This window comes from Notamacropus eugenii, chromosome 2, assembly GCF_028372415.1.
Source record: "Notamacropus eugenii isolate mMacEug1 chromosome 2, mMacEug1.pri_v2, whole genome shotgun sequence".
Classification (NCBI taxonomy): Eukaryota; Metazoa; Chordata; class Mammalia; order Diprotodontia; family Macropodidae; genus Notamacropus; species Notamacropus eugenii.
This window is the reverse complement of record NC_092873.1, coordinates 82,158,755-82,174,410: the sequence shown is the minus strand read 5'-3', so window position 1 is coordinate 82,174,410 and position 15,656 is coordinate 82,158,755. Positions and strand designations below refer to the sequence as shown.

General features: G+C 37.1%; 1 protein-coding gene across 1 annotated transcript; it reads right to left on the bottom strand.

Moving 5' to 3' along the window:
• Nucleotides 1–943: 943 nt before the first annotated feature.
• Nucleotides 944–1,897, bottom strand: LOC140523589 (putative olfactory receptor 2W6). Its single transcript, XM_072638397.1, has one exon. It carries the CDS (start codon nt 1,886–1,888, stop codon nt 944–946), a length of 945 nt encoding a protein of 314 aa, XP_072494498.1. The 5' UTR covers nt 1,889–1,897.
• Nucleotides 1,898–15,656: the final 13,759 nt, after the last annotated feature.

Sequence of the window (15,656 nt, the reverse complement as noted above, 5' to 3'; positions counted from 1 at the left end):
ACATCTGCATTTTGGCAGTGCAGTTATTTAAATTGTGGATAACACTAATCATGTAGACACTTAAACCATGGTCTTGGAATTCCCTCATAATTTCCAGGGCGTTGTGGAGAACAGCAGTGTGCGCTGAGTTTGGAGTACATCCTGCTTATGTAATTACACCTTGTGAAGTTGTAAAAACTTTCCTTTCAATGGAAGCTCCATGTACAGTTTTTTTAAGCTCAGGATAATAATTCCAGGGCTTGGCATTTTGGAAATATGTCCAGTCCATAAGAAACAGTTTGAAAACACTGAAACAGCACTTTTTTGAACTGGGAGCTTCAGAATGTTTGCCATATTCTGTTTAATGAAGTCATCTTTGCAACATTCCAATGAAGTGATTTACTATCATTGTTTTAAGTATGAAGAAAGCAGAGAAACATTTCAAGTACCAAAGGTCAAAAAGTAAGTGCTACGTAGAGATGATATCATTACTCCTTCTGGCCCCAAGCTGCTCATGAATAATATAACACTTTCTTGGAGTGAAAAGAGTCCCAGCATGGAAGAGAGGCAAAGCTTTGGAAGGAAGAGGATAAGAAGAGGGGATTTCAGCATATATCTTTGAGATAGATAAAATATTGATTTTAGTTCTCTATATTGCTATTCCTCTCTCTGAGCCTCCAAAAAGTGATGTATGTATAATTCCTTCAGAATATATCTGAAGGAAAATAATCAAAGAAACAAAGAAGGTGGTGAAACACAACCATCGATAAATCCTGATGTTTTCCCAGTGATGGTCAGATATCTCAGAACCAGTAAAAAGAGGCAAGAGAAAGCCTCTAGAGTTCTGGGTCATTGTAATTTCCTTTAAAAATTTATTTAATCCATGTGCTTTTGAACTTCTTTTATATTATTATTTATTGAGGTAGAATTAAAGTTTGGTCTTGGAGATCATTCCTAAACTTAATTAGCTCTTGTCAGTCCCATGGCCCTTCTCTAGCACTTTTTTCACAGCCTCTTTCACATCCTTGTTCCTCAGTGTATATATGAGTGGATTGACACTGGGTGTGACAATGGTATAGAAAAGGGTGAGGAATTTGCCTTGGTCCTGGGAGTAAGTGTTGGCTGGCTGGAGGTACATGTAGATAATAGTCCCATAGAAGAGTGAGACCACAATGAGATGGGAGCTACAGGTGTTAAAAGCCTTTCTCCTCCCAGCAGCTGATTTGATCCTTAGCACTGCCCAAGCAATATTTCCATAGGAGATGAGGATGAGAATAAGGGGAGCTAGGATAATAAAAACAGACAAAGCAAATTCCAAAGCCTCAAGTTCCATAGTGTCCACGCAGGCCATGCCAATCAGTGCTGGCATTTCACAGAGAAAGTGATCCACCCGCCGACGTCCACAACGGGGGAGTATAAGAGTCTGAGGCACCATGATAAGTGCATTACCAAAGCCACTCAACCATGCTACTGAGGCCAATTGTCCACAAAGTCTTGGGTGCATAATGACAGTGTAGTGCAATGGTTTGCATACAGCAGCATAGCGGTCAAAGGACATAACAGCTAAAAGGACACACTCTACCCCACCCAGTGCCAGGACAAAGTAGAGTTGAATGGCACAACCTAGGTAGGTGATGCTTTTATCTGGACCCCAGAGATTGTAGAGCATCTGTGGGATGGAACCTGTTGTGAAGCACATATCAAGGAAGGATAGGTTAGCTAAAAAGAAGTACATTGGGGTATGGAGTCGTGAATCTAGAGCAGAGAGGAAGATGATAGTCATGTTCCCAAGGATAGTCAAGACATAGAAGAATAGGACAACCACAAAAAGAATCATCTCCAGATGGGGCTGGTCTGAGAAGCCCACCAGGATAAATCCTTCTAAGAAGCTATTGTTGCTTCTTTCCATAGCTTGTGAAAAAACATCACCTGTTCGGGAAGACAAGTATCTCTGAATGTCATGGAAACGTGTTAGGGTAGGTCCATCCCTAGGAGGCACAGGACATTAATTCAGTAGCTCCAGGAGGAACAGATTCACCATGTCTGAGGTGCTAGAACATAGTAATTTGACAATCAATGATAACTCATAATCCAAATTCCCTTTCCAGTTCCACAGAGCACAACAAGACATGCTTCAAAGCTGCACATTGCTTGATACAATAGCTCACTATTTCATATAGCTCACTGTACTTGATGATAGGTGACAAACCATCTCACTCCATGTACATTAGGCTTTTCACAAATATATGCTGTGCAAGATTGGTGAGTCAGAGAAGTAAGCTACACTGCACAGTTTTCTGATCGGGATACATGCATTAAATCATTAAATACTGTGTCTCTAACCCTCTTGGCTGCCACCAAATAAATGGTGGCGTTGGTTTTAATCATATTGCATAACTTTGACCATAGGGATATTTTCTGGTATGCAATAGGATAGCATCCCAGTTAAATTCTGGGAAACTCACTGAACCTCTCTGTTCTCAAAAATTAAGTTCATGTAGCTAGTTTATGTCATATATGGGACTTGAATCAGATATTCTTGGCCTTAAAACTGGTTCTTTAGCAATTATTCCAGGTGGCACCTGAGTTAAGGTTTCACTGATCTAGGTAACTCTATGTTGCAGGGAAGTTACTGACTTGCATTGGTTGAGATAGTTTCCTTACTGGGGAATTCCTTATACCAGAGAAATTAAAACTCTCTTCTCAACCCTGTTCCTAGGAAAATCAAACTGAATGTCCATAATAAATGGCATAAATATCCAGGTTTCCGGACCTTCTTGAGTCATATTTATCATTTTCTTATTTAAACACAGGAATTCTAGGCATGGACTAGTAGTCATACATTTAGCACTTCACAGTTTACACAGAAAATTCCTAAAATAAATACATTCACAAAAGTACTATCATTTCTGATAAATGATAAAATGGACTAAATGGACTTTAGTCATAAGGACTAAAGAATCCTAATGAAACTGAATTGATACTTTCCCACAAAATCACAGAATTTCAGAGTTAGAAGACATTACAAAAGTCATCCCACATTTGAAGATGAATACTCTTTATCAAATATCTGACAGATGTATAAACATAACTCCAACTTTGGCCTTACTTTCTTTACTCGCATGGTTATCCTTTGAACCTAGGGCGTGTATGTCATGGTTCTATGAGAATATAAGCAGCTAGTTCAGTATGATTTAGGTGAGTTATTCTAGAGAATCCTGTATGTATAGAACTATAGATCAAGAACTGGAAGAGACCTAAGAGATCATTTAATTTAACCCTCTCATTTTACAGATGAATACATTGAGAGACAGTGAAGTTAAAGTAACCATCCAAAAGCATAAAAGTATTAATAATTCAAGCAAAGATTTTGATTCTTGGTTCTTTGATTCCCTAGTTAGTGCTCTTTTGCATATATTGTGCTGACTTCCCCCAAGGGCACCCCAGCATTTCCTTAAAGAAATCTAGTAGCCAAATAGATCGAGTACAATCTCGCTTCTACATAATGCCTTTTCAAATACTTGAGGATAGTAACCACATCCCCGTTAATCTAATCTATTATTTCTCAAGCTAAACATCTCTAGTTCTTGCAACATATCCTTCCTTCATGCATATTTGAAAACTTTATTCATTCCAGCTGCCTCCATTAGACGATTTTACCCACAACTGTGCCAAACTATTGTGTTTAAATCTGGACATAATACCTTATAATCAAATGGATCAGAGGATAACACAACAATATTATTGTTTACCTTGCCCTGGACCCTATGATGCTCTTAGTCTTCCATTCTACCAGCTACCTCCGTTTTTTTAATATTTTCCCTCCTAATCTTTGTCTTCTGAAAGAGGTATTTTCTGTTTCACTGAGTAGTTATCTCTTTACTCTCTTAGAGTTCCTTCCAGCTATTCAGTATTTCTTGTATGTATACCAATTGGCATGTGTATTGTCATGCCCATTAAAATGTATGCTTTTTGAGGATGGAGAGTGTTTTTACATCTTTTTAGATTCTCTAGACTTAGCTCAATGCCTGGCACAATACCTTACTAAATTTTAATTGATAGATGGAGATGAAAAACAAATTAGGTTTTTCTATACATCACACTTTTGACTAAAATGCAACAGTTTACTAAAACCAATAGGTCTTTTCTTCCAACTTCTCTCTCATCATATCTCCTTTTCTTACACTAATGAAATTGAGATTTGAACACCAAGTGTAAGACTTTATATTTATCAGTGTTCAATTTTATCTTGTTACGTTAGTCTTTCCAGTTCTAGCTTTTCTATATCTTTTTAAAAAATATTAATTCTGTCATCCAGTGCATTGGCTATTAGCCCAAATTTTGTGTCATCCACAAATTTGCCATGCATAGCAACCGTGGTTTTGCCCAGCTGATTAATAAAAATGATAAATAGCAAAGGTCTGTTGCTTACTTCCTGTGAGACATTGGAGTCATCATTTAATCTTCCCTGAGTCTCATTTTCCTCAGCTGAAAAACAGTGGGGGGGGGGGGTGGAGCACAGTCAAGATGACAGAGTGGAAAGATGGACCTGCTCTACCTCTACCCTCATATCCTAAAAAAACTTGTAAAAAATAACTCCACACAAATTCTAGAGCAGCAGAAGCCACAAAAAAGACAGAATGAAAGATATTTTCATCCCGACAACATGGAAGTCTGACAGGAAAGGTCTATCGTACCTGGCTCGGACAGAAACTCAGTGCAGCCTTGAGCACAGCACAGACAGGACTGGAGCAGACTTAAAAGCATGGAATCACGGGCAGTAGATGTGTTTCCCAGATTTCTCTACTCACAAACTCTAAAGAGAGCTTCAAAGGTCGGTGAGAAAGCTCTTTCACCTGGGTGAGAAGGGAGTGGATCCAGCTGTAGCCATGGCCCCAGGCTGTAGCATCAGTGGTGGCAGCATCCACTTCTGTAGTCCTGAGCCTAAAAACACTTGGGGAATTCAGAAGTTGGTCTGGGTCTCAGTGCTGGATTAGCTGATCCCACAGTATATCTTTTCTACAAGAACAACCAATTAGTTTTTACCAAAGTCTTTGTTGATATCTACATAAACTACAGATACAAAATTCTCCTGGTCCTGTATATTGAAAAATAATAGATAAATCTGACGGTCTAATCCTGATGAAGACTTGATGGCTCTTTCTTTTCACTTTTAAATTTTCTAGATCTTTATTAACCATCACTTTAATAATATATTATATATTTTGTCTAGTAATTAAAGTCTAATTCATTCTCCTATAATTTGCAAGTTCTCTTCTTTTTTCTTTTTCAAAATTAGGATATTTGCGTTTCTGCAGTCTTTCTGCTTTTCTGGTATTCAAGCCCTGTCAAAGATCATTTATGATTCAGGAGTCACATCTAACACTTGTCGTAATGCCTGGCCTATAGGAGATATTTAATAAATGCTTATTGTTTAAATGACATCCGGAAATTTTTAAGGGAACTATGGCATTTTCTTCTTTCTCCATATCTGCAGAAAAATATTGTATTTGGACTCACAGAACATGGTTTAAAATGTTAGTTCTTCCAATAATACTTATGTGACTTTGAGGAAATAATTTAAATTCTCTATGACTTGATTACCTGAGTCATAAATTAGGTTCATCACTACTTTTTTTAAGGTTCCTTTGAACTTTAAAACTACTATCCTGTAGTCATAGGAATTAAAAGAAAACATAGCTTTTAGCTTTAGAGTTACATAGTATCTAACCTACCAAAAAAGTAAATGGCAATAAATGACCTTAATGCTATTTTTAAAATATCATGTAGCATTGAAATCGTTTGCAACATTTTACAATCTAAAGAGAGATTCCTCATGTGTAAATCGCCCTCCAAGGAGGCCTCTCTCTCTGTTTCTTGCCTAATCATTTCTCATTTTTCACCAATTATTTGCGTTTGGCCATCAGTTCATAATTCGGATCTAACCTTTGTCCATTATCTAATAAAGTGAACAAAGAGTAAAATGGATCTCTATAGAATTAAAAAGCAGAGTAACAAGTCCCAGGAGGGAGGTAGAAGTGGACAGCTTCATAGTTCTGAGATTAACTATTTCATATGACTTAAATTTTGTAGGAAATGGTTTTGTCCAAGATATTAAAATATCTTGAGCACGAATCCTGAAGTTCATATTTTATACACATAATCACTTGTGATAGGTTCCTCTCTCTCAAGATTCAAAATCTTATGATACTGAGAATCAGTCTTCTTCTAAGGAGGACTTCAGTATATTAACTCCCATATTTTATGATTGCTATCCCCCACCAACTCTAAGGAAGGAGTTCTGAAACATCCTATGTTCAAGAATTCTCTTTTCTTAAGAAATTTTCTTTTGTCTCATTACAGAGAAAGCCCATAGATATTAAAGAGGTGAGGAGGGGTTATGAAATATTTCATTTTCTGGTGATCTGCTTTATGCTGAATAATTTCTGAATACTAGACCCTATTTCCAAATACTGTACTCTCAGAATAAGAATTTCTTTCCTCTTTGAACTGAACTAATATTACTTCTATTTGGGTCAGGATAGTGGTCAATATGGCCTTGACAAGCCCCATTTTATATTGAAAAGTAAAGATGATTTACTCTCCACAAAAGATGGCAGTCTTTTTTAGTTTATGCTCTAACATATAGTAATTTTCCACAGCTTGTTTTAGAAGCACTTAAGACATATTTGAAAATTCGTACATTACAAATTCAACTCACCAAAACTGACAATGCATTCAGATATATGGTCCCAAGACATTTTCCATTCTTGTAAGATCACTTGAGAGTCCTTAAACTATGATCAAAGTACAGAGCGAATGAAGAGACAGATGGTCATGAGAAATGTTTGGACAATGAAGTTGAAATTGAAGAGGAAGATGAATAAATCAGGGTTCTTTGGGGCTCAAAAGACAAATAAAGACAGTGAGATTGAGATGACATTGATTATACCACCTAGAGACCGTAGACAACAATCCCTCTCATTTCCAAGACTCAGGAAAGATGAGACCTTGGAGAATGGATGACAGGAGACACTGACAGACACCTCTACCAGGAAAGAGAGATCTCTAAGAGCAAGAGGTGAGAGCTGCGAAAAAGATCTTCTAATGGGCTGTGGTAGCAATGTAGAATGCCACATCCTGCAGTGCCTAATGCCGCCCTCCCCCTAAAGACTAAGAAATCTTTCTCTAATTTTCTCTTTGCCTATTAACACTAATGAGACTTTGGGGAATGCATATAACAAAGACACTATCAATGAATTGGTGCAGTAGTTTTGGAAAACAATTTGGAATTATGTGAGAAATGTTAAAATGTTTGTATCATTGACTCATCTACCAATCCCACGGCTGGGCAATAAAGTAAGAAAGACAGACCCAAATAAATACTAAATTCGTATTGGATTTTTAGAATCAAAAAACTGGCTCTGTAAATGTGTTCATGTCTTTGGGAGTAGCTGAAAAAATTGCATTATGTTTATATAACACTATTATTTTGCAATAAATATGAATATGAATAATTGGAGAAAATAAGAAAAATGTGAACTAATACAGTTGAAAGAAAACAGAAACATGAGAACGTAAAGAAGTACTATAATAATGTAAATGAGAACTATACTATAACTTGAAAGAATTCAAATTAAATACTGTGACCAATTTATTACAGGTTTTTGAGGTCATAACACACCTTTTTCTCTGTTAAGATATGGTCAACTATGTATGCTAAATGCTATATGATTTGATAGTAACTAAGGCTGTCTTTATTAAATGACTTTGTTCAAACTTTTAAATTAGTTTTCATAAAGGAAGATTTGTAGGGGATAAATTGTGGGTAATTTGTTATTACTCACATTAAATTTTATTAATAAAACATTAGAGACTGTATAGTCCCAAGGAACAACTCATTCACAGAATGGGTAGATTAAATTAATCAATAATATATGTGCCTTATAAACAACTAATTATCTTCATCATCGAGGTATTTCTTTTAAAGATCTGTAGTTTGCATTGGGAATAAACCTGGGTAAGGAGAGTAGCCTTTTTTATTTGACCTAGCAGGCAGAGAACTGGGAATCAACAGACCTGACTTCTATCTCCAACTTCATCATTAACCTGATATTTGCTTTGGAAAAGTCATTTAAGCTCTCTGGACTTATGTTTTTTCAATGTAAAAATAATGGGTTATATTTCGTAGTTCTTAGGTTATATGGAATTTGAAGCAGATGTTGGAGAAAGGACAAAATAGGATTAGGATAGTAGAAAAATAAAGATAAAAATCAATTTCACATCAGGAACACCTCAAAAAAATCGACAGTAAAGAATATAGATAGAAGTTGACTAAAGAGGAAATTAATAAAGAAAAAAAGCCATCTCAGGTGGCTCCACAGAAACCGAGTCAAAAATCCCCAACTAAGAAGCAGTATCGTAATTGAATCTGCAGGATCACCTTGACTGATATTTGAACCCCATAAATGTATACAGTTATTCAGAAGACTAATCAATGACGTAAGTGAAAATATCAAAGACATAAGGATAAAAACTGGAGAGAAAGAAAACAAAAGTCTAAAAAGAGTAGACAATTTGGTACAAAAGGTAGGCTTCCCAAAAATTTGAGATTGTCTGGAAAATGGAATGCAAGTTTAGAATATGAAAATGAAGAGGCAGAGGCAGAGTTAGATAAACTAAATTAAAAAACCAACAGTATTGGAAGAACCAATGAGAGCACAAGAATACTGAACTTGAGGATAGCATATAAAAAAATCATATAATTATTATGTCTTTGAGGAAATCATCAGGCAAAAAATGAAAACCTGTGCTTCAGAAAATCCTACAGGAAAAATCATTCACAAGTTTTGAAAGCAGAATATCAAGTACATACAAAAAGAATCCACAGAACACCAGTAAAAAGGGACCCAATCATCTTCTTAAGAAATACTTTTTTCTCTTCAGGCAGTAATAAAAAACCTCTTTGCCCTCCAAGAGTTAGACAGAATAGCACTGCAAAGTATTTTTTTTATAGAAATGAAGTGAAATATTATAATATGATATTCTGAAAAATTAAAAAAATATATATATTATGAGTGCATCCACCCTACCAAAAAACAAGAAACAAAACAAAACCCTATCCTTTAAACCTAAGCCTAACTAGAAATGAAAAAAAAAATGACATTCATTACAATATAAAAAGTCAAATAACTCCTTCTAAAGAATGTGTAAATAAGATATTCAAACATGTGACTAAGTGTCACAGTATATAGAATGCAGGATGCCAAGTCAGGAAACCTGACTTCAAATCCTGACTCACACATTACTGGCTATGTGACCTGAACAAGTTAAACTACCAGAGTTGGTTTCCTCATCTGTAAAATGAAGGCGATATTAGCATCTACCCCAGAGTTGTTGTGAGGATTAAATGAATTAACTATGTAATGTACTTTGTAAATCTTAAATAACTATATAAACAATCCAAATTGACTATATTGAAGAAAGTTAAATACTTTCAGATGGTAATAAAATACAAATCATCCTCACAATTTACCAGTACTTTCATATCTTAATAAGCTCAAAACGGATATAAATGCCCTCATGCCTGAAGGTAAAAAGTTAGAGAGAGAGGGAGAGAGAGAGAGAGAGGAGAAGAGAGAGAGAGAGAGAGAGAGACGAGAGGAGAGAAGAGAGAGAGAGAGAGGAAAGAGAGAGAGAGAGAGAGAGTGAGAGAGAGAGAGAGAGAGAGAGAAGAGAGAGTGAGAGAAGAGAGAGATAGAGAGAGAGAGAAAGCAAGACCCTTTCACAACCTATGATTTAGGCAAGTCTTCTCACACTCCAACATATCCTTCATTTAGCAACCAATAAACAATTTTCTAAAGACTAAATCTGTCCATATCACCCTCCTGCTCAGTGAGCTTGAGTGGCTCCTTATTAGCTCCAGGATAAAATACAAACTTCTCTGTTCGGCATTAGAGCCTTCATAGTTTTGTCCCTCTTATAACGTACTTTTCCATACACTCAACTATCCATATACATTGGACCACTTGCTGACCCTCACTCATGATACTCCATCTCCCTCCTTTGTGCCTTTATACTGAGTGACACCCATCTCCTGTAATGCTGTGCTCTCTCACATCTGTCCTAGGATTATATTAAGATCCAATTCAATCACCATTGCAAGAAACTTTGTTCAGTAACCCTCAGTTGCTGTTGCTTGAACTCTCTAAAGTTACTTCTCATTTGCTCTTTATATACCCTATGCAGTCGATCCTCAGTATTGATTCATTTAACTTTCATGCCTTCAAACATTCATGTGATTTTATTAATAACCTCATTTTCACTTTGAATTTGGCAACTATGTACATTTGTAGCTATGCTCATAAGAGGAAAATAAAGGAGAATCAGGATGTTAAGGTTGTTATGAGGAGCCAGTATCCTACTAGATGCTTCACAAGTCTTGTTCAATCTCCCATTATAGAGTATAGTAAAGATTTCCCAAGCATTCATTGCTTATTTAATTTGTGTCTTTGAACTCAAGTTATGTGTTGCAAATATGGCCATGAAATGTAGTGCAAGTCCTTTTCATCGCTAAGTACAAGCATGCATGGTGTCAACTAATCCATAATTTGTTATATCTATAGAGAAGGAAAGTATTTGGGGTACTGCAGATTTCATGTTACAAAAAGTGAATATTGTCAGAAATCAATATTTTTAATTGAGGTCTTAGCACAAAATTTTAGGGAATTACTACAGCGAAATGTTTTGCATATAATCAGTTTTATTTTGTGTACAGCATTTTATGGGTTACTTCGTAGTTGTGTTAGGAAAAATTACATATTATAACACTTAGTGTTCTATTATAAAGAATTTTATGGAGAAAGATGTATTTTCAGCACTCTCTTGTGAAAGATAATAGTTTTTGGTGGCCCCCAGAATCTAATCCCTTATTTGCCATAGGTTATAATTTTATCAATACTTGCATTTTTTTTACTTTTATTCTTTTTTCTAGGAATGTTACCCCCAAGAAAGCTGAGGATTACCAATGTGCACCTATTTAATTTGCATGTTGTCTCCCTCAGTAGAATGTACGTAAAATGGAAGATACATGAAGGCAGGGAGTATTTTTTTTTCTTTCTTCATACTCCTATTGCTCAGCACAGTTCTGGCCCATATTAAGCACTTAATTAAATATTTCTTGGCTGAATGACCTCCTGTGGCTCAGGGGTCCTCTGTTGTAAAATTAAGGTATTGGAGTAGATCAATGAGCAAATGAAATGCATTATATTAATTGCTTACTATAGGCCAGAAATTTTCCTAAGTACTGGGGATAAAAAGAAAAGGGGGAAAACAGATTCTTTCCTCAGAAAGCTTACCTTCTAATGGGAAAGGACCATACACAATATATGAAAAGTAATCTTATAATTGGGGTTCTTAACCATTTTCTGTGTCAGAAAAAACTGGGAAATCTGGTGACATATATCTGCTGCAGCAGCATTCTGCAAAAAACAGCGGCTAACAATTTTTTGACTCATCTTGATATGGCATATTGAAATTCTTTGTGGAATATGACTTTCCCCCAAGAGGGAAGAATTAACTTCTGTGTAAAGTTGGAGTATGGGGAGAGAGGAGAAGCAATGGGTCTCCCTCACACTTTATGATAGGGAAGGGAAAAAAAGTTGAACATAGTTTGATGGATAAGTCATTGGCTAGATTATCTAAGATGGTGTCACCCACATGGGAGACAATGGGGGCATGTTTCAGGTAGATAGGAGAAGTGACACATACCTAAATATGGTGACTATCAGATATTTAAGAGTAGCCTGTTTCCATTAGTTGCACAGCTAAAACTGCTTGCATCATAAAACATGCCTAAGTGTGCACAATTTTTCTTTCAAGCATATGGGCCTGGGATGAAGGACTCATTTACTCTGAGTAAACAACTAGTGTAGGAAGAGTGAGGGCCTAAGAGCCACCTCCCCCACCTTAAGTCATGTGACTTTCAATTATGAGAAAGCTAGAAACAACCAAAGAATTGGGAATTTGGGGAAAAGAGAAAGGGGTTGCATTTAGTTATATTGGGGAAATATAGAGGCTCAAAGGAAAGGGTAAGAGTAAGGGTAAGTCTTTATGTGAATTGATGAGAAAAGAAAGCAGAACTATTTAATTCTTCTTTTTCTTCTGTTTTACTTGAAAAAAAGGATGGTCTTTGGACTAAAAATGACAGGGGAAAATGGTCTTTATAATTTTAACTCTAGAGCCACTATGTTGATGCAATGGATATAACACTGGGTCTGGAGTCAGGAAGACCTTAGTTCAAATCCAGGGTGAGACATTAAAGGAGTGACCTTGGGCAAGATACATAATCCTGTTTGCCTCAGTTTCCTCATTTGTAAAATAGTCAAAGAAGGAAAAGTCAAACCACTCCAGTATCTTTGCCAAGAAAACCTCAAATTCTAACTTTCATTCAATAAGCATTCATTTTTTCTCCCTGCACCCTCCCAATTTAAATGAAAAACGTGTATAATAAACAATAATTCACATTACCCACATTCAAAATGAATGTTTCATCTGTATCTTGAATAGATCATCTCTGTCAGAAGATGGGTAGCATACATCATCACCAGTCATCTGGAATGGGGGCAGGTCATTGACTTTATAAGAGGCCTTAAGTGTTTCAAAGTGTTTATCTTTACAATATCACTGTTACTTTACATATTGCTCTATTTGTTTCAGTCATGTCACATACCTTTGGTTCATACCAGTCTTCCCAGATTTCTCTTCAGCTAGCCATGTCAACATTTCTTATGGCTTAATAGTAGCGTATTATATTCTATAGTCATAATTTCTTCAACCGTTTCCCAGTTGATGGATGTTTCCTTATTTTCCATTTCCTATCCACTATGTTTGTATATATGAGTCTTTCCCCCTCTTTCCTTGATCTCTTTGGGATATAATATGAGCACAGTAAAAGAACTATTGGGTTGAAGGTAAACACAAGTTAGCAACTTTTGGGAGAGACATAATAGCAAATTGCTTTTCCAAAATTTCAGTTCTAATCTATAACTCCACCAAAAATGCATTAATGTTCTTGTTTTCCCAGAGTCCCTCTAACATTTTCCATCTTCTTCGTTGAGGTTGATTTTTTCCAATCTCATTGATATGAGTTCCAACTTCTCTTCATTCCTCCCCAACCATTCCCTTTGGAAGGCATGCAAATTCAATATAGGCCATATCTCTGTAGTTTTGCAAATGACTTCCATAATAGTCATGTTGTGTAAGACTAACTATATTTCCCTCCATCCTATCCTGCCACCTATTGCTTCTATTCACTCTTTTGATCCTGTCCCTCCCCAAGAGTGCTGACTTTAAATTACTCCCTCCTCCCACTGCCCTCCTTTCCGTCCTGCCCCCACCCTGCTTATCCCTTCTCCCCCACTTTCCTGTGTTGTAAGATAGGTTTTCATACCAAAATGGAATGTGCATTTTATTCCTTCCTTCAGTCGAAAGTGATGAGAGTAAACTTCATGCTTTTTTCTCACCTCCTCTCTTTTCCCCTCCACTAAAAGTCTTTTGCTTGCCTCTTTTGTGAGAGATAATTTGCCCCATTCCATTTCTCCCTTTTCTCCTCCCAATATATTTCTCTCTCACCACTTAATTTCATTTTTTTATGATATGATCCCATCCTATTCAATTTTGTGTGTGTGTGTGTATGTGTGTGTGTAATCCCACCAACTACCCAGATACTGAAAAGTTTCAAGAGTTACAAATATTGTCTTTCCATGTAGGAATGTAAACAGTTCAATTTTAGTAAGTCCCTTATGACTTCTCTTTGCTGTTCACCTTTTCATGCTTCTCTTCATTCTTGTGTTTGAAAGTCGAATTTTCTTTCCAGCTCTGCTCTTTTCATCAAGAATGCTTGAAAGTCCTCGATTTCATTGAAAGACCAATTTTTCCCCTGCAGTATTATGCTCAGTTTTGCTGGGTAGGTGATTCTTGGTTTTAGTCCTAGTTCCTTTGACTTCTGGAGTATCATATCCCATGCCTTCGATCCCGTAAGGTAAAAGCTGCTAGATCTTGTGTTATCCTGATATATTTCTAAAATACTTGAAATGTTTTCTTTCTAGCTGCTTGCAATATTTTCTCCTTGACCAGGAAACTCTGGAATTTGGCCACAGTGTTCCTAAGAGTTTCTCTTTTTGGATCTCTTTCAGGCAATGATCAGTGGATTGCTTGAATACTTATTTTGCCCTCTGGTTCTAGAATCTCAGGGAAATTTTCCTTTATAATTTCGTGAAAGATGATGTCTAGGCTCTTTTTTTGATCATGGCTTTCAGGTAGTCCTATAGCTTTTAAATTGTCTCTCCTGGATCTATTTTCAGGTCAGTTGTTTTTCCAATGAGATATTTCACATTCTCTTCTATTTTTTCATTCTTTGGTTTTGTTGTGTGATTTCTTGGTTTCTCATGAACTCATTAGCCTCGATCTGTTCCATTCTAATTTTGAAAGAACTATTTCTTCAGTGAGCTTTTGAACTTCCTTTTCTTTTTGGCTAAGTCATCTTTTTAAAGCATTCTTCTCCTCATTGGCTTTTTGGAGCTCTTTTGCCAATTGAGTTAGCCTATTTTTCAAGGTGTTATTTTCTTCAGCATTTTTTTTGGTCTCCTTTAGCAGGGTGTTGATCTGCTTTTCATGCTTTTCTTGCATCTCTCTCATTTCTCTTCCCAGTTTTTCCTCCACCTCTCTAACATGATTTTCAAAATCCTTTTTCAGCTCTTCCATGGCCTGAGCCCATTGAATATTTATTTCGATGTTTGGGATCCAGAAGCCTTGACTTCTATGTCTTTCCCTCATGGTAAACATTGTTCTTCCTCATCTGAAAGGATGGGAGGAGATATCTGTTCCCCAAGAAAGTAACCTTCTATGGTCTTATTTTTTTTCCCCTCTTCTTGGAATTTTACAAGCCAGTTACTTGACTTCTGCATTTCCTCTCCACACGCACCTCACCTCCAGATCTGCTCAGTCAGAGGTTGGGGGCTGAGATTCAAATGCTCCTTCCCAGCCTTAGGGCTTTGGAGGGGAGGAGCTGCTATTCAGTGTGAGATTGAATTCTGGTGCTCTAGTGGGCGCAGGGCCACCCCACAGGGCTCAGTTCCCTCAAGGGGTTTATGTGGAGGACTTCTACAATGGATCTGGGCTCCTGCCTGCTTTGGGAGCCCCTGTCCACTGCTGCCTCCCCTGTTGCCTCCTGAGGGGGCCTGAGTTATGGGGAAACCCCACTGCCCTCTTGTCCAGCCAAAAAGGACCTTCTCACTGACCTTTGGCGCCTGTGGGTGGAGGGACCTGCGCTGCTGCTGGACATTCTGTCCGTGAAGCCTTCTCGGATCTGCTCCTCTAGTGCTGCTCAGCCAAGACAGGGCTGGGCTTTGCTCTGGGTGCTCGACGGACCTTCCACATCAGTTTTTCATGTCTCTCTGGAACAGAAATCTCCTCCACTCTATTGTTCTGTGGCTTCTGCTGCTCCAGAATTTGTCTGGAGTTCTTTTTTACAGGTATTTTATGGGCTGTGGGTTAGGAGCTAGCATATGTGCATCTTTCTACTCTGCCATTGAAAGATAATATTTTTAACTCTTGAAACTTTTCTTAGTATTTGGGTAGTTGGAGGATCACACACACACACACACACACACACACAC

Excerpts from the sequence above, each read along its gene's own strand:
- LOC140523589 (XM_072638397.1), bottom strand. The coding sequence starts at position 1,888 with ATGGAAAGAAGCAACAATAGCTTCTTAGAAGGATTTATCCTGGTGGGC.